Genomic DNA, 18,694 nt, shown 5'->3' with positions numbered 1-18,694 from the left:
GCTCCTCAGCTCAAGGCCCTCCCAGCCCTGCAGCTGTCTGCCAGAAAGCTGGGACGTGCACAGGGGCATCTGTGAGCTCCATTGGGTAGCAAATTTTCATGGTCAGCCCGTGTGTTAGCCAAAAAAACGCCCTTTGTCAGAACAATGTTATTTTAATTTTGCTGAGAGAAAGCAAGATCACACTCAGGTTCACCATATCAGCCTAGGGGATTTTGAACAATGATGTAGCTATTCTAGGGCAAAAAAAACCCAAACCTTCAGAAACTCCCTTGGTGGGAAAAAGAAATGGGAATATTTCATAGGGCTTCTTTTTCAAGTCTGACAAGATAAGGTGCTTTTTCTCCATCTCTCTACTTTATCAACAAGAAGTATATTGCTTACATAAACACCTGGTTTCCCGTCAGGTTCTATCAAAAGTAAAGTGTACAATTGGGGCTACCATAGTGGATTGAAGAAGGACTAAATATGGGCAACCAAAAGCTTTTGTTGTCCCCTTTTATACAAGGCAGGATTCTAAAATCAAGATTTAACAGGATAGACTTGCTTTCATTGCTGCCCTCCCTTTTCTGTAACCACATAAATACTCTCACCTCATACAGATCCTGCTTAAATGATGCAGGGTACTCCTCTTTCAAGTCTGAAAAGGGTTTTGTGCCAGGTAGGGGGAATATAGTAATGGAAGATACTGTTGCTCAGTAGGGTTGAAGTTCCCTTCTCCACTGTTCTTTGTGCAGTACACAAGCAATAGGTTACAAGTCAGATTTCATGGACAGATAGTATCCAAATGTGGAACTTCATGAAGTACATCTGACTTTGAATCACCTAGGTGATTTCTCCTTCTGTAAATCTACCACAAGTTCATGTAGCTCTTGTAAAGGTCACCTCCAAAAATTCAGACAAGTCAACCAAAGTCTCTCTACCATTAGTTTGCATGTGAAGTGTTTTTGTTGCTATCTCAGCTGCTTGTCAGGTGCCTATTGTTTATAGTGGAACTGCAAACAATTTCCCACCTGTCCATTATTAACTTTTGCATAAGAAAACCAAGTAGTGAAAAATAATTGTAGTCATGATGAAGACAGCTTTAGATACTAGTGGTATCCTATTTAAGTGTGTTCGCAAAGATGAAATTGCACTAAGAAAAATCCTCAGCTGGTAACAGGAGTAAGTTCAGTTTACAATAGTCAAGCCAGGACTATAAAAGCAACCTGCAATGAAACCATCAGCTATCATTTGTTTGAAAAGATAAAAGGAGTTGGAGAAAAATACTCAGGCTGTTCACATATTGTCATGATGTATTTGGGGAAGCTTACCTGCAAAAGCCAACAGAAAAACAAGTAAACAAGTACCTGTAGCCTGTGGGATTCACCCTGGTATGAAGGTGGGACTGCAGATACTTGGGTCTTGTATTGGAGTCAGCCTTTGCTTTAATACAATTCCCTTTGGAGGCAGCAGTTCAAGAGTAGATTCTGTGGGGCTTTTGTCCAAGTAGTATATGGGCCCAGGGTTTTGTTCCTGCTTGGTGTGTGCCCTGCACTTTGCAGAAAGTGGTATGCAGAAGTGGTTTATGTGTTAGTTTCCTTGGAAAAGTGAAGTATTTGTTCTGGCACTGTTTGGTTTTCATATCTCTTGACATAAAAATGAGCACAGCTCTCAGTCTGTGAAAGCAAATGTCAGAGACCCATGGCAAAACTGAACTGAAAATACACCTCTGCTTGGGAATCAGTCTGAATCACATGGTATTTAAAAGCACGGTGGTTTAGTGGTCAGTACTAAAGGTTCTATTTGCAACTCAGAACTTTATTTATTTATTTTGATCAAATAATGCCCATTGCAAGGCCTGTGGGATATAGTGGTATTCCTTCTCAAATGCCCTCCAGGAGCACAGTGAGTGGCTCTGGGCAGCCAGGGAAATTGAGAGGACGGGGCTGCAGCTGGAGACAGAGCCAAGGCTGTTCTGGGATTAAACAAAACATGCCATTGTCTGGCCGTGCAAGCCAGCACCTGGCACCAGCTGCAGGAAAGCAAATAAATATCATAGTGTCTACAGAGCTTCACTTTTTTTGTGTGTGAAAGTCTGTGTTCCACCAGTCTGTTTTGCAAAGTTGTGCTCTCCCTGAGCTTGTTCATCAGCTTTGCCACTTCTTCTTTTTGCATGTCTCCTGCAGACCCGCCCACACTGCTGCGCTGCCGTGTCAGTGGTTTCAATTTCATTTCCTGTGCGAAAATTCATATGCCTAAAGTTTTTGTTCCCTTTTTTTTTTTTTTCCTTGTTTTTGCTTGAAGGAAAGAAAACAACAGCAGTAAATTAAACTTGAAGGTGCTTAGGAAATTTCTGTGGCTGAAGGCCTGTGAGCTGAGGTGCCCTGGCAGAGCACCCCAGTCACCTGAGTACCCTGGTTCATCAGCAAAGGGTTGTTACTCCAATTCTTAAAAGATTACAGCTCATTTCTGTCACTGAGTCATATTTTTGCTGATATTTACTGCCAGCATGGAGGAGAAGTCAAGGCTAAAATCAAAAGTAGCTCACTCTCACCATTAAGTTTTAGTGCTCATGGCCCAGCCCTCAGGGCTTTGTAACCTGCTCATATTTTATAGCCCTGTAATGGGACTAACACTGCGGATCGCGTGCGTGTAATAGCTGTTTTCCTGGTGCAGGTTGGCTGGCTGCTTTCCACCCACAGTGCCCTGTTGCACAACTCTTCCTTCCATTAATGTAGTCTAGAAAAAAAAAAAATCAGGTGCTGGGCAGATGGGGCACGGGAACAAAGGAGAAGAAAGGATTATTCCCTTCCACTGATGGTGCGGGGATGTAGATTTCTGGGAATAAGGTACTGTACGACATGTTTGTACAGCTGCCACAGGTGGGATGAAAATCTGTCCTCAGTTATTGTTCAAGATGAATGGATAGAGGCAGTAAAAACATAACTTAGCTTTGTGTGGAGGTAGCCTAGGCAGGTATGGCAACAGCTGATCAAAGCCATTGCTGGGTATAGAAGACACTACTTGTTTTTCCAAAAATGTGTAATCTTATACATCCATCTGTTTTTTACTTAGTTAGAAAACATAATAAAAAAGTACAGTACTCCTCAATTGTGAGAAAGCCCTGAACATTATTTGGTAAACTCGGTTACTTTAAGGCTAAATTTAGCATTAGTGTGAAAGAAAAAACAGGTGAGGGTGAAATTATTTATCCCCAAGAAAAAACTACTTTGGTATAATGAATTCATATGTTTTATTGCACATTTGCCTCACTAAATGACTACTTTATTGTTTATCTTCCCTTCACAGGGGCAGTGCTCCATTATTGTAGCATGGAAATTGCTGTCTGACATTATCATGTGTTGCAAGTGCCTTGCAGAAGTGTCACATAGGATCAATACACTATTAATCACATGCAAAAAATTCAATATGCACAGTGCACACCACTGACTGTTTGAGTTCATAAGCTTTGTGAGCTTTAGGGGGTTTGCCTTTTTTTATAGCAGAATGAAGGACATCCCTTAATTGATTTTGATGTGGTTTATTTGTGGCAATAGAAATTACTTAATTGACACCAGGGCTTGATAGAAAATTGCAGTCCATTCAGATACAGAGCTTCAGAATTGAAAGCAAAATAGGACAATGCTTGTTCCCTTGGTCAGAAGGTGTATAACTTCAGGGTACAAGGAGACAGAATAGTTGAGGATGTGCACAACTTGTTGAATCTTCTTCAACAATGCCCATCTTGCTTGGAAAGCCATCAGCTTGCTACACCACATGGATAAAATGCATTTTGTTAAGGGCCCTCTTATAAGGAGAAAGAGGTGGTGTCACCCAGTGAAGTAATGATTTTCCACTTCCACGGTGGGTGAGCTGGTAGAGCAGAGGGAGCAGGCAGGGATGGCAGTGGGAAGCTGGTGTTTCTTTCCAGCCTGTTGACAGTCAGGAGGCTGTGAGCTGGCACACCCAGAGGCATTAAATTGGGTCAGCAGTTGGCTTCACGTGAGCAAACCCAAGTTTTAACTGGTTGTTCTCCTGCTCAGAGTTACCAGCACAGTGAGGATGAGCAGTTTCCTCTCAGTCTCTCTGCCTCTGCCAACCCCTTGCTCCTTCCCCTTAGTTGTCTTTGCCAGAGCAACCCCTGGGCTTGCTTCTCTGAGGAGGGGACAGAGCAGGATCACCATGGCTCTCCAGGCAGGACACTTGGGATACAAGAGACACTGTGAAATCCCACCAGGGATTTCAGTAGGACAGAGTCATGACCAGTGTGACTCGGTGTGCCAGACCTCCACTGCATCCCACGTGCTTCCCTCCTGACTGCCACGACTGCCCTGTGCCATCTCCTGGGGACTCAGGCTCCATCTCTGAGGCTGGGGAGCATCATCTTTGCCTCAGCCCCTGTTTAGGGTCAGGGTCATGTTCCCTCTGAAATCCATTGGAATTTGTGGGTATTCATTTTCTTCCTTTCCACCCACACAACAGAAAAGGTTTTTAATTTCCTCCTGTTCCAGGTTTAGTTGTAACTGCTTTGTTCTTTGACATAAATAAGTAGAACAAAATGAGCATCTAGAGTATTATGTGACTGCAGATTTTCTGCTGCTGAAATCTGAGCAAAGATGCAGGATTTTATAACAGCTCAGTGCTGTGACATGGTTCCTATTTGAAGCATTTGAGGAACATGAATGGAAACAGCAGCAAGAAAAAAAAAAGCATGTAGGGAAAAAAGATACCTTTTGTGCAGACCACAACTGATGAAAAAGAAATTGCATTAAGCCCTGGGCTTTTCTTTCAGAGTAGGCTTCAGCTTTATAAAGAAATTAATTTTCCTCCTAGAAAATTTTCAGTAGCAGATTTTCCAGTCAGTCTTAGAAGACTAAAAAAAGCATCACAGTGAAAGAAAAGGAAATTATGAAGTGAGAAGGGAGATGGAGAAAGTTGGAGCAAAAACTAAGAAGAAAGGACAAATGGATTCTAGGGTTTAAATAACAACTAAAATGCAGAGAAAAGTATACAGAAAAAGAGTCCATTAAAAACAGAACAGAGAGCTGTAGTTCAGGGAATTTTTAGAGGCACTTTTTAGTAGGAAGAGAGGCGGTGTGTGCAGTAAAGAGAGTGGTATTATTTTTCAGAAATTGTAGGTATCTTGTTCAATGAAGCAGAATGAACTTGGATGTGAATTAGGGACAATAAGTGAAGTCAGGTGCTCCTTGGAAACTGGTGGGGCTTTGGGGGCTGGCAGACATAAAGGCTTTTTTTTCCTCCAGATCAGAAAGACTTGCACTAAAGCCATGAGTTTGATCAAGGGGCTGTTTATTTTAATCATGTATCGATTGGCTTAACCACACTGCCCTGGGAGGGAGGGAGAGCTGTCAACATCAAGAATTATAGCTTTCAAAGTTCCAAGTAATCCTAGGAAATGAGCCAAACATAATAAATGCAGTTTTATTTGGGACCTGATCCTACTACTGTTGAAATCAATAGCAGTTTTTCCATTTCTCTCAATGGAAGTGGAAGCTGCTTATTTGAAGACCAGCTCTGATCCAGCAATCAGGGCATCTAATTTTGAAATATTCATGAATGTGAAAGTAAAATAATAATAATTTTTTAAAAGAGCCAACCCACAAATAGATTGGCAGTTCTAGGAAAGCTCAGTTTTTAAGGGAATGTTGACTTCAATTTGCAGAATACAAAATAAATGTCAGAAAAATAAGGGAGATGACAATGTCTAAAGAAGCAGTGAGCTTAAACAGAGTTAGAAGAATCTATTATAATGTGGTAAACGGATGTCTTTCAAAAGTCATTGAGGCGGAAAAGGATGAGGGAGCACTGAGAAGCTCACGATATACAGTCTGCACAGGTTGAACTTAGTAGAGAAGGGTCCTTGAAAGCAGAAGTAATGATGATACACATCATACTGCAAAAATAGCCCATAAAATCAGTGGTACAGCCATACAGTCATTCTTCAAGCAACATTCCCATCAAGGTGAAACACTCTGAATGTGTACTTTGCTTTTAGTTTTCTAACAGAAAGAGAAGCTAGAAAAGAACCCACTTAGTTACGACGCTAGTCAACAATTTAGCATGCTGAATCTTTAATCAAAGTTTACATGCATTGGCCAAAAAATAAGTATCTGCTTTGCTGTGGTTTCTGGTGTTCAGATGCAAGACAGGGCATGCATTTTAGCATGTGTAAATATTTACAACCACATATCTGTGTCTACAGCCAGACTTTGATTTTCTCATGTCCATCAGCATTTGGAAAAGCACTGTTTCAAAGATTTAATTTTTAGTGACTATTAAATGAGGTGGCATCCATGATGTGCTTGTCCCCGAGGCTCCTCCTGGAAGGTGTTGCTGTGCATTGGTTGCTTGTCTTCAGCTGTAAGAAGCTTGGAGCGGATCATTACTGTAATCCCAAAGCAAAAACTGAACACAGTGTATTTTCAGATTTGTAATCCATGGGTTGTCTGTCAAAAAAAATCAGTGGTTCAACAGTACTGGGAGTTGTGTCTGATTTGACAACCAGCAGGTCCTGGCTGTGCTGGCAGCCTTCCCTCATGGGCATCGCTCACCGTCTGGCCCCTCTGTGCAGCGCCTCCCCCTTCCTCTACCCCTCATTTTTTTGCATGTTATGAGGGACTACATTTCAATGCCAGTATTTTTTTAAAGGGTGTGGGTTATCTGAGGTGCAGACTCTACATGTGAAGATCTGATAGCTGTAGCCTAGGGGATGGCCCAAGCCAAGCTGACTGTGAAAGCACTCCTCTTACGGAGGTATTTTCACCTGTGCATCAAAGATTAATCAGTCATGGGGGGCAGCAAGAGGACCTGGGTTATTGCAGGGTATTTCACCTGAGGAAATTTGTGCAAGGCACAGACACATGACTCTCCTGTGGAAGGGCCTCCTGGCCGCAGCAGCGAGCAGATACTTGAGAAGTGCAAAGTGCCCATGCTCTATCCCTTGTTCTATATTTCCATATTTTGCCAGCATCAATTTGATAATTGATTACTCCATTCCCAGTTAATGAGGTACCAGTCTATGTCAGAGCAGTTCTGGGCCTGGCCCAGTCTGGATTTTTTCTCCCCTTGCTATCGGATCAGGCTTTTGCAGTGTGACTGGGCTCAGCCTAGGGGCACACCATAAATAGCAGGCTTGACTGCTGCTTTTTATTTATCCATATTGAGTTCATCAGATGAAGCCAAAGCTTCCTGGGGCCATCTGAAGCTTCCTGGAGGGGGTACTCTCACAGTCAGATGTGGCTCCTGGAAGGCAGACGTGTGTCTCTGGGAGGCAGACATATGCCTCAAACTTGGATCGCTCCTTTTGGACTATGTGGTTGTAAGAGCATTTTTTCACAATATATTTCCTTGGGGGAATCTGATGGACTTAGATCTCGGATACCATCCCACTAAGTGATACAGTAAAAATAACCTATTATTCTCTGGTTCTGACCTGGGCGGTGACAACATATTGTTTCAGCATCTCTGTCAGACTATTTCCCTTAAGAGCCATTTTAGCCTCACCCAGTGGGACATAGCTAAAGGAAATGAAACTCCAACCCCATTAAGGAAAAAGACAATGCCTTTCACTAAACAAACTTACTTTTCTTGGCTTTTCTTCACCAGGGAGAATCGCCCGTACCCCCCACCCTTGCAGCCTTTGTAGACAGTTCCTGTAATTGGGAATGGCTGGGTGGACACCAATGGTTGGCAGCAAAGGGGGATAAATCCGACATCCCTTGAACGTGACATGGGCTGGGAGCACAGTCCCAGGTGGCCGCTTAGTGACAGTTCCTGTGGTACTGGTGGACCGTACGTGCCTGCCAGCCACAGCTGCCGGTCCTCCAGACACAATTGGGATTTTAGCAAGTCTGTACACAGAAAAGCTGGGCTGTTACTAATTTTGTGCAGGCCTTGGATAGGTAGTGTGCCCCACTATTGAGAGCTGGTGACTTGCACCAAAGTTGTGGTGGCTCATCTCCTGCCACCCATACAGTGAAATGACCCCAAAAGCAAGCATGACCTTGAGGGTTCATGGACTAAGGGAGAGATCACAATCTGTCATCACATTCCAGCTAAGGCTGAAGCATAATTTACACTTACTAATTAGGTTTTCAAACACAGCCATTAATTTGGGGTATCTTGAGACAAACTAGAAATCCCTTTTTATAATGCAGTTCCACTCAGTTACAAAGAAAAAGTCTGGAAAGCCACCACTTCACATTTTGTGTGCAGCTAATTGGGACAAACCATAGGGTGATCACCTTGTCCCAGGGAGAGTCAGAGTTTACAGAATGCAATCAACTGGTCAGCCTTCCAAACTCTGGGTAGAGCTGACTAACACCTGGGTCAAAGTAAATCCGCAGTCAAGAGGATTAGAGCTGGCAGAAAAATAAAGAACTCTGTGTCACAAGATAAAAGTAGATTGCAAAAAATTGCAATCCTGAAGAGTTTTTAATCTTAGAGGTGGCTAATGCTGCAGGTCTCCTTAGGTTTTTTTACATAAGGGAAGCCTGTGTTCCCAGGTTCTCTTTTGGGGTATTTCCAGTATCAGTCTCCACGGGGAGCAGTTAAGCTCCTATTTCAAACCTAATCATGCAGGGATCTATAAATCTATATATCTCTGTGCCCTCTTAAGCAGGTTTATGGCTGTCCCACCGGCTCACCAAAAATCTGTGTGAAAAAAAGAGCATACCCTAAACACTAGGTGTGAGCCTCTCTCTTTTGCACACTTTCCCCTTCTGTTGATGAGTGTTTCAATAACCCATGTGAAGAACAGCTTCCATGAGACGATCCAAATGCCCTCCATTCCTCAGCCCAGAATAGCCTGTTGCCTGATGGTTATGACATGCTCCAGCAAGATGAAAGATAGGGATTCAAGGAGCACAAATAGGAAAAGAAAGCAAAAATTAGCTTTCTCCATACCTGGTAGCTGTTGCAGAGAGAGCAGGACAACAACCACCTCTTTGAAGAAAAGCAGTTATGTCCACTTTTTTTTCTCCCTCAAGAGGGGACTCCAGGAGTTTATGCAGGATGGTGCCTGTTTGGGGTGTGAGATGCAGATGTCTCACGGAGGTTAAGGCTGCTGTGAATCCCTTTTAGACGCACCTCCATTAATCTCCATTCATGATATTCAAGCTAACTAATGTGAATTAAGCCCAAAAGCAACTAAAGACTGTTACAGAGCTGGCCCTACCATTTTTTTTTCCGTTACTGCTTTATCTCATACCATGTCTCGAACAGTGACCAAAGGAGATATTTTGGTGGAATATATCCTGCCTTCATCCCCCTGCCATGGTGATGGTCCATCACCCTGTGATTCACTTCTCCTTCTGTGAGCTCTCTCTGCTGTTGATCACGAGGTATTGCAGTGCTCGTGTCACCCAGCACACTCACCAGTGGCCTTGTTTAAAAAGCAGTAGAAAGTCATAATGATTAACGTTGTGGAGATTAAAGTCCCTCTTTAGATCATGGCCTGATAGGCAGCTGCTGTCACAGTGCCTGCTTTGCAAAGGCCACCAGTGTGCCAGTGGGGTGAGTGTGGAGCTGCTGTGGTTTGTGGCAGTGTTAGCCCTCTGAAACTTTCCGTGGTGAATGGAAAGCATTGCAGGTACAGTGATGCATATCTATCTCAAATCATGTTCGGGTTAAAAACTTCCTGCAGAGCTAATGTCAGCTTAATCTTTGGGTCACTGCCACGAGCTCAGTCAGGTTAGAGATCTAAACCATTATGCAGGTACAGGGGAGGCTGGCAGCTATCAAACAGGATAATCTGCAGCATGATTTTTTTATGACTATACTCATAATGGCATGTATACGCAGCGAGTGGTTGTGATCTGGAGCAAACTTGCTGGTTTGCCTGGTTCTGGTGAAAATTTCAGTATCAACACACTATGCAAAAATAACTGGTCAGATCCAGCTGAAGTCACTTGAGTTATGTGGGGAATTAATTGGCCGCATATGCCCGAGATCTCAGTTAACATAAAAGCTACAAGTTACTCCTGAATTGTTTTCATTAGAAAATCTTGGTTAAAAAGGCACTTGTTAGAATAATTCTTTCTGCTATTATTGTTCAATGTCTATTATTTTGATAATAAATTATATATATAAATTATTAAACCAGCTATGATTTAATATGATTCATGCCACTGACTTTTTAATTAACTAAGGAGTCATCATTCTCAGCAAACTGTTCCATTGCATAGGTGTGCATTTCACAATAATTGAATATAAAGGCTTATTTTTGTCCCTTTATTGATGTCAAGGGAAAACAGTGCAGTTAAGAAAATGGAATAAGCTGAAAAGATTCCTTCAGTTCCTGCAGGCTGATTAGAACAAATGACTTTCCATTGCAGTTTTTATGAATGTATAGTTTTCTGAAAGGTTTATAGTACTTCAGGGAATGGAAATTGCAGGCAATAAATAATATAGGATCACTCAAGTTATTGGGAAGTAGAAGTATGGCTTTTATCTGGAAAGGTGAGATTTACTATTCTGTATTTCACATAAATGTTTTAGAAGGAACCAGATGCAGTGATTTGTACTTTATTTTGGGCATGGAAGCAGCGTTAGACACTTGCCCAGGAGCACCACGTGCAGGAGCCGGCACGGGGAGCGCTGCTGAGGCGCCCCTTCCCTGCAGGCAGCAGGTCAGCAGCGAGCAGTGCCAGGGCTTCACGGTGCTCTGCACTGCTCTGGCTGCAGAGAGGTGACCACGCAGGCAGGGGGACTTTGCCTCTCCCGGTCAGTGAAGTCATCAGAAGTATTTTCCTACCTCAGTTTAATAAACAACACTGTTTTGTATGGAATGAGTTTGGCTAAACAGTTCCTGCAGTGTTAGAGAGCTCACCTGGAAAAGACTTGTTTAGTAAACCCCTGTTTATTTTTTTTTCTTTTTCTGTGTAGAAAGCAGAAATATGGCAACAAAGGAAAAGCTTCAGTGCTTGAAAGATTTCCACAAAGACATCCTCAAACCTTCCCCCGGCAAGAGCCCGGGGACACGGCCTGAGGATGAGGCTGAGGGAAAGCCACCCCAGCGGGAGAAGTGGGCGAGCAAGATCGACTTCCTGCTGTCCGTGGCGGGGGGATTCATTGGTTTAGGCAACGTCTGGCGGTTCCCGTATCTCTGCTACAAAAATGGCGGAGGTGAGTTTTCATTCCATGCTCAGGAATCCGTGTGTCTGCCCTATGCTCACTATTTTTCAGTGCCTTCATCCAGTTTTTAAGAAACTTGTTCATACCTGTGTTTTCTGCCTCCCTCACCAGTCTTCAGGAGAAATTGTTTCATCACTGAAAAGTTTTTGTTAAAACTTTATTAGGGAAAAAAATCCAGCAGTTTCAAATGTTGTGCTATTGAACCTTTCCTGGTCTTTTACTTCTTCTAGAACTGAGTCTGAGTTTTAACTAAAAGATATGCTATTAATATAGACCATTAGGATTTCAGACCAGGGGATTTCAGAATAAGAGCAGTCTGAGCCATATGAAAGTATTGTGTGCCTAACAATCTGCCATTGTTATTAGAGATATTCACTACAAAGAGGTAAGAAAATGCCCTTTCCAGCCTATACTTATTCTTTTTGCAGAAAAAAATGAGCAAAAATACCCCAGAATAAGATTATTGCATAGTGATATTAAAGTATCAAATATCTTTTTTTTTATGTGCCTGTTGCCACTTTTTTGATGATCTTGTGTAAGTTCTATCATTTAATCTCATTATGTACTACTGTATTTTCTCAACAGGTGCATTTCTTATACCTTATTTCATTTTCCTGTTTGGGGGAGGTCTTCCCGTGTTTTTCCTGGAGGTGGTGCTAGGACAGTATACCTCCGAAGGTGGAATTACATGCTGGGAAAAGATCTGCCCTATTTTCACTGGTTAGTACATCTTGTTGTGCTTTACTGCCTAAAGACCCCTTGGTAAACTATATGTAGTAGCACCATTCCCCTCATGTCCATTAACTCAGCTGTTTGCTCTAGGAATTAAGGGTATAATATTGGTTCCTGGAAAGGTAGAAGTCACAGAGTCTGAAGGACAAAGTGAGGTATTGATTTTGATGCTATCAGCTTGTTAACTGGCAAAACTGCCAATAACCAAGAAAGAACTTGCATATTATGCCTTTTAAGGCAATTGCACATTTTGTTTACAGGTATCAGAGAAAGCGTTGTCTTGGAAGGCTAGATGGTATTAATGAAACCATCTTTGAAGTGGTATTTTGGTCTGGAACTCAAAATCCATCTTCCATGTGAAAGTTTCTCATTGGCACCATCTGTCTGCTACTGATGCAGTCAAAACCTGGACAGCATTTTTTGGTGGGATTCAGGAGCAGGGCCTTGGTCATAACTGAGCAGGTCCTGGCAAATGTTAGTCTGATATTATCAAAGGGCCTTTGCCTGCTCAATGCTCACAGGAACAGTGTGAAGGCTGCTCTGGAAGTTAAAGAGAAGGAAAAATGAAAGGTTAGAAAAATGACAGAGGGTGTCTGTCTTGTGTGTAGATTGCCCTTTGCAGCTGGACAGCATAGGCAGAATCATTTGAAATAACTACACTAAACATGTGGCCCTGTTCAAATCCCATTTGGAAACAGTGGGCACTTCGCTCTGGTGTGTCTCTAGCTGTGCCACTGTTGCTGTTCCAGGCATCTCTCTCCCCTGATGTCACCCCAAGCAGAAGTGGGGGTTTTCTCTGAGGCTCACCCTCCCACCTAGTACTCAAAATGCTGCTGAGGGTGATGTAATTGTGCTGCTTTAGCTTAATTTTCTTCCTCCTCCTCCCACTTTTGTGAAAACTTTTTTTTTTTTTGAGGAGGAGGAGGAGGAAGAAGGAATGTTCCTTGTTTAGATAGCAATCTCCCAGGCATCCATAAAGAGAAAGTGTAGCTAATGTAACTAGCTGTATATGCTGAAAGAAATGCAGATGTACAGAATAAATAGCACTTGCTCTGCTTGCTGCCATCTGACAAAATAATCTCTGGTGATAAAGACTCCTGCTGCAACAAGGCTTTAAACTGTAAAATACGAGACAGGTATCCGAAGTGCTGGAATATCCATCAGAGTGATGTTAAAGGAAGCCTCACAGGTTCTTGTAAGAGACAGCTCTAAATTTTTAAAGGAAGTATTTTTATTTTGCTTGTGGTTCATAACTGGCAGACTGTGTAAGCAGAGTTTGATCCAGGTAACCATAAGATCCACAAATACCATGCTTCCTTTGCACAAGTGAAATTGAGGCAGAAACCACCACTTTCACACTGATTCCTTTTTAACTCATTCAAGGAATGTCTTTTTTTTTTTTTCCCCCACTTAGACTGAGCCCAGCCAGTTGATCACTGAGTGGTGCAGATGCTGTCCAGTTGAGCTGCTGCCAGGAAAGTTGGCTTGGGGGACAGTGTGGCAAGAATGAGGTTGCCCACATAGGTACCTAAGAAGTGAGATAGTGTGTGCATACAACAGTCTGGTCGGAGAGAGAGAAAGCTAGATAAGTTTTCCCATGAATCGATCTGGGAAGCTTTAGGGAACTGGAGATGAAAAATGATAATCAAATATTAAACAATCCACAGGTGGTGTTTATAACAAGTTGTTTTCTCATAAAGTTGTTGACTGATGGGTGTCTTCTTAATTAGCCAATCATGTGAAATGTGTTTATTAAATGAACAATCAGGTCCACCTGCAGTGGACCAGGGTGTAAAAAAAGAGAATAAATGTGGGGCTTTTTGCCTCTAGCCTTCTGATTTGAGTCTGTGTCATCTGTTCCTAACTCATCGGTGACAATGGTGCAGCCAATAAGCAAAACCTGATGCCTCAACTTCCCTCTACTAAAACTTGAAATAGCTGAAATAGATTCCTGCAGTCCTCCCCTCAGTGTCAGCAAACCATAGCCAGAAACTCAGTCCTGAGTGCCAGAGATGGTGGCAGGCCTGTGCTTATGTGTTGTTGAGCTGACTTTCCATCAGCAGTAGGGTAGGGCAAGATACAAGCCCACAACACAGTGGGAATGGCACCAGCCCCAGGAGATCACAAGATGCAGCAGCTGTCACATCTGCACATTTTTCTTTTCTCTCCCCTTCTTTCCAGGAATTGGTTATGCTTCCATAGTGATTGTGTCCCTTCTGAATGTGTACTACATCGTGATCCTGGCCTGGGGACTCTACTACCTGTTCCAGTCGTTCCAGAGCGTCCTGCCATGGGCACACTGCCACCAGAAGTGGAACACGCCGACCTGTGTGGAAGACACTCTCAGGAAGAACAAAACACTCTGGATATCACTGAATGCCACTAACTTCACCTCTCCTGTCACAGAGTTTTGGGAGTAAGTACCCCCTCTTCATGGTGTCTTCAGGGAGCTTTTGGTGGCATGCCAGAGGTCAGTCCTGAGATTTTATGGAAGCCCAGTGGGGAGCATTAGATAGGAAAAGAAAATTGATCTGGGTGTCAGTTTTTTGAGCAGTGTTTGCTACTGGATCTCACCTATCTTGATACAGACTGGGAAGTCTGGGAGTGGTGGAGGCAGGTGCTAGATGTGTAAGTGTATTTATCCTAGACTATACAGGGAGCTTTAAAAGCCCAGTACAGCTTCTTCTTTGGAAGAAAACTTATTTCCTTCTTGGCTGGATTCTCTGAGTGTGGCAGGAGAGCACAAACAAGTCACTGCAGATGCCCTGATAGCAGGGATTTACAGTGGAAACAGTGACAATTCATCACCTCTGTGGTTGTCTCCTCCCCAGCTGTTATCATTTGCAGTACACTTTGTGAAGTTATAACACATCTCTCTTCAGTCTGACAACAATGTAAGGTTTTGACCTCAGTAATAAATCTGACAGAGGTGGTGAACATTGTCCTGTATTCTAGGTTTCTCAGGTCATCTCTGTTACGTTTTTTTCTGCAGTCTCTGAGGAGACTGTTTTGCCAGATGCCTGAATTTCATCAGTCATAATCTTCTTATTCTCATTTCTCTGTTATTTTTCAAGTTTTAAATCATATTGCATAACGTGATCTCTGAACAGGCATGACCTCGAAACCCTGTATGTTTATATAAGTGTTAAAACATAGCAGAGGAGGACACCTGTAGGGAAACTTAAATCCAAAGTATCTTCGAATAGTTTATTAATATTTTTTTTGCTTGCTTGCTCAGATAGTCACTTATGGGCAGAATCAATTTCTGGCCCAGCTTAGCTTTTTCAGCATGTTTAAAGTGCAGTTTCATCTCTGATCAACTTGTACCTACTTCTCTATTTTTAAAAATAAGCATCAGCCAAAGCCCCAGCAGGAATCGTGTTCGTGCTGAAGATGTTTGGCATGCATTAGGTTTAGGAAAAAATAGTCTTAGGAGCTGTGCTAAAATTTGTAACAGAAGAGACAAAATATAAAGGGGCAGATTGAATCTGGGATTGGTAGTTTGTCAAAAGGCTCTGGTGGCTGGTGTGAGAGACAGGGTGCAGGCTCTGAGAGCAGTGTTTTCACCGTGAGCTCTGTGTTTCCATGTTGATGGGCAGCTGCTTTTCCAGGTGATTTCTTCCCTTTTAAATATGGAGGAAGTTGGAAAATTATTGTTAAGTGGTACCTTTGAATATTTTGGAGGAACTGAGATGCAAGTTGCAGCAGAAGGGGAAGCAGCTCTCACTCATTTGGACTCTCCCACAATGACTTCGAACTGAAGGCCTTGAATCCAAATGAGTGGCTGGTTTGGTCGTGTGTTCCAAGGTCTTCTCAAGGCCTCCCAAGGAAGCATAGGTCCACGGTGCTGCCCCTGAAACAGTTGCTCCCAAACTCCCAAAGCACTATGTTCATCATAGTGCTTCTGTGCAGTGATTTTGCAGACTGTCCTCTTGCACCTGGGCACCTGTGGGCTTGGCGGCTCCTGATGTGTCCATGGAATTGTCCTGCTGCTCTGGAAGCTCCTGCTCCTGTACTGCACAGATCTGTGGGCCAGATTGTCTCCCTGGCAGGGAGCAATGCCTGCCCCCAGGCAACATGTTCACTTCAGGAGACTGAAGATACCACAAGAGAAAGGAAAAGGGCTGGGAGCTGGGAAAGGGATTGTAAAAGAGTGAGGGCTCCAGCATGCTGGGGAACAGCAGAGCTCTCTGTGGGTCACAGCACAACAGGTGTTTGATAAAGGGTGTTGTGGCAGGGCAGCCAAGGGTAAGGGGAATGATGTCCCCATGGGAGCATGTTAGTGATGGAGCTTTTAGTTAACTTCCCTCTGAGGGAAACCAAGTCAGAAGACTCCTCTGCAAGCTGAGCCAAATCCTCCTGTAGATGTAGTCAGGCTGGAGGAGCCTGAGGCTGGACAACAAATCCTTGATCCTCACACACTTTGCTGTCCTCAGTTGTGCTCCTTCTGTGCCTGTAGCAGAGTTGGAGCAAAGGTTGCTCAGTGATTAGTGCTTCTGGAGTAGCTCTCCCTGCACTTTGCAGCCACTTTAACTTGTGTCCTCAACAGCTTTAGACACTGTAAGCTGAACTCTTCCCCGGAGTCTTACTAGGGAGGAGTTTGGCTTTGTAATCCTACTAGGACAGACATACTGCCCATAATTCACTGTTTCATCATGGGCAAAACTGCCCTTAACCGAGCAAGCTGCCTCCAGGAGTCATGACACTTAGAGGACTATTAAAAATAGCTGCTGTCTCTGCATAAATAACTATTGATGTCTTAAAGTAAGAGCAGAGATCATGCAGCACTGTTGTAATAAAAGTAGCATAGCTTTCACATGGTGCAAGCACTGAATATCCCCAGACATGGTACTGTTCTTTACAATTCTGAAATTAAAAATAGTTTGCAGAACTTTCAGGTACCATGCTGCCATAGACAATACTGGCTGCCAGCCAGCCAGCTACCAACATTGAAGGGACAGGTAAATAATTAGTCTTTAACTGAAGATATCCATCTGCTTTGTGGCATAATTAATTCCAGTTTAATTCAGAGGTTTGTGAGTATTTGGTTTCTGAAACCCAATGCCATTTTTATTGTGGGACGCGTATGTAGCGTCCTCATCAGTACTGCTTTGTAAAACTAGTGCAGCCCGGGTATAATTGACCACATAGACGCATTAACCTCTTCACGTTGAACTTCTCAGCCTGGCTGGATATATAGTGCAGCCTGACATTTCAGTTCATTTGAATTAATGTTTTGTGCAAATCACATGCTTGCTTGAGCAGCAATAAAAGGGGGTTAAGAAAATCAGGCTTTATATCAGGAGACTTACCTCTTGGTATCACATGCTTCAGGTCTTATTTCTGAAGATTTTATTTTGAAGTTCAGAACCTTAAAGGCTTACACACATATTAAAACATAAGGGATAAGTGTAATAGGGTAATTAGGGTTGAACAAAACCTCTGATTGTCTGGTGCTGGCCAAGTGTTTATAAATATTTGGTAATCAGCAGACTTTATTTGTCCAAATCCCAAGAAGGACCATCACATGCTAATGGCATGTAATCCTAAAGGGAGCAACACAAAAAACTAAACAAAATCTAGAGCAGCTGTCTCTGCCTTTAAGAGCAAACGTGAGAGTTTTTAAAATCATTTAATATTCTCCTTTTAATATTCTTCTGTGAAATCTCTTCAGTGTTAATTATTCTTGTCCATCCAGCATGAAAGGGTGCTTCACCTTTCCTGGTTTAAAAGGTCCTGTCTACATTCACTTGATTAATGAGCTGGAATATCCCCCAAGGATTGCATAACTCTTTTCATTTTATTTTTGTTTATGTTGTACAGCCAGTTACAGCTCCTGTTACATTTCCATATTGCACACACTAGAACATATTAGTGTTCAAGGGTCAAGAACTCCTGTTTATAACAAACTCAGCCCCGGCCTGTTGTCCCATTGATTATATATGAGTGACAGTTAATGACAGCATCAGACTATAAATCTGAATGACTAACAACTCTGTGTGTGTGGTGTGAAGGTAGCTGAGTGGGCTTGGCTGAATCTCAGTAATATGGGGGTTATGTAACAAAGTTGAAGAGTTATTAGCACAGCCCAGCTCATGCTTCTTCCTGAACTTGAATTTACAGAGTCAAAAATCCAGGTTGAGTGCTTCTGCAAAAATATGCAGGCTTAGAAGTCATAAAACAATTGTAAAGCTCCCCTAGTAATTCTGAGCATATTCCTTGAGGAAGTCCGTCTTTGTGAAATGGGATAAGCAAGAAAAGCAAGATATCTGTCTGTCAGTCGCCCACTGGGGTGCCTTCCAAAAAATCTTGAAAGAATTGCTGGGGCAAACTCTAGGAGAGATGGCCACTTGCTTTTAGTTCCACAGTAAAAAGCAAAATAGTCTTAGCTGAATGCTCCCTATAAAGCTCCCTATTCCAAAAGGCATTTGCAGTTAATTATTCACTGTTTCCCAAGAGCCAGCTCTATAGATTGCCTTTTTAATATGAACTGCCCCTTTGACTGGAAAATTGCCATTTATTTTTAAAAAAGGCATAGAAGGTTGCAGCTGAACTTTTTCATCTTATAAAAGTATTTTCTTCTTTTGTATATGCACAGCAGGTTTTTCCTTTGTTTCTTTAGGCTCAGGTGGAGCAAGGCTGCAACTTTATGCCAAATATTCATTACTGAGGGGGTTCTCAAAACTATTGAATAGCTGTGTTGATTAGGGCAGACTTACCCTGTCTGGTGCCATTAGTCGTTTTCCACAACAAAATACACACACGTTCAGAGAGAAGAAAGCATTTCTTGTGAGAACTTGGTCACACAGGTAATCCAAGTGAGTTTGGC

General features: G+C 42.7%; 1 protein-coding gene across 4 annotated transcripts in view; it reads left to right on the top strand.

The window, feature by feature from the left end:
- Positions 1 to 18,694, top strand: part of SLC6A6 (solute carrier family 6 member 6) — a 54,976-nt gene that overhangs the window by 12,992 nt on the left and 23,290 nt on the right. For all 4 annotated transcript variants that reach the window (XM_053989147.1, XM_053989146.1, XM_053989144.1 and 1 more), the window contains 3 exons: positions 10,885 to 11,124; positions 11,719 to 11,853; positions 14,047 to 14,281. In XM_053989147.1, the coding sequence (XP_053845122.1) occupies positions 10,896 to 11,124; positions 11,719 to 11,853; positions 14,047 to 14,281 (599 nt within the window). In that variant the 5' untranslated portion in view covers positions 10,885 to 10,895. The remainder of the gene's footprint in view (positions 1 to 10,884; positions 11,125 to 11,718; positions 11,854 to 14,046; positions 14,282 to 18,694) is intronic.

Source organism: Vidua macroura, chromosome 13 (genome assembly GCF_024509145.1).
Source record: "Vidua macroura isolate BioBank_ID:100142 chromosome 13, ASM2450914v1, whole genome shotgun sequence".
Classification (NCBI taxonomy): Eukaryota; Metazoa; Chordata; class Aves; order Passeriformes; family Viduidae; genus Vidua; species Vidua macroura.
This window is presented reverse-complemented; position numbering and strand designations above follow the sequence as displayed.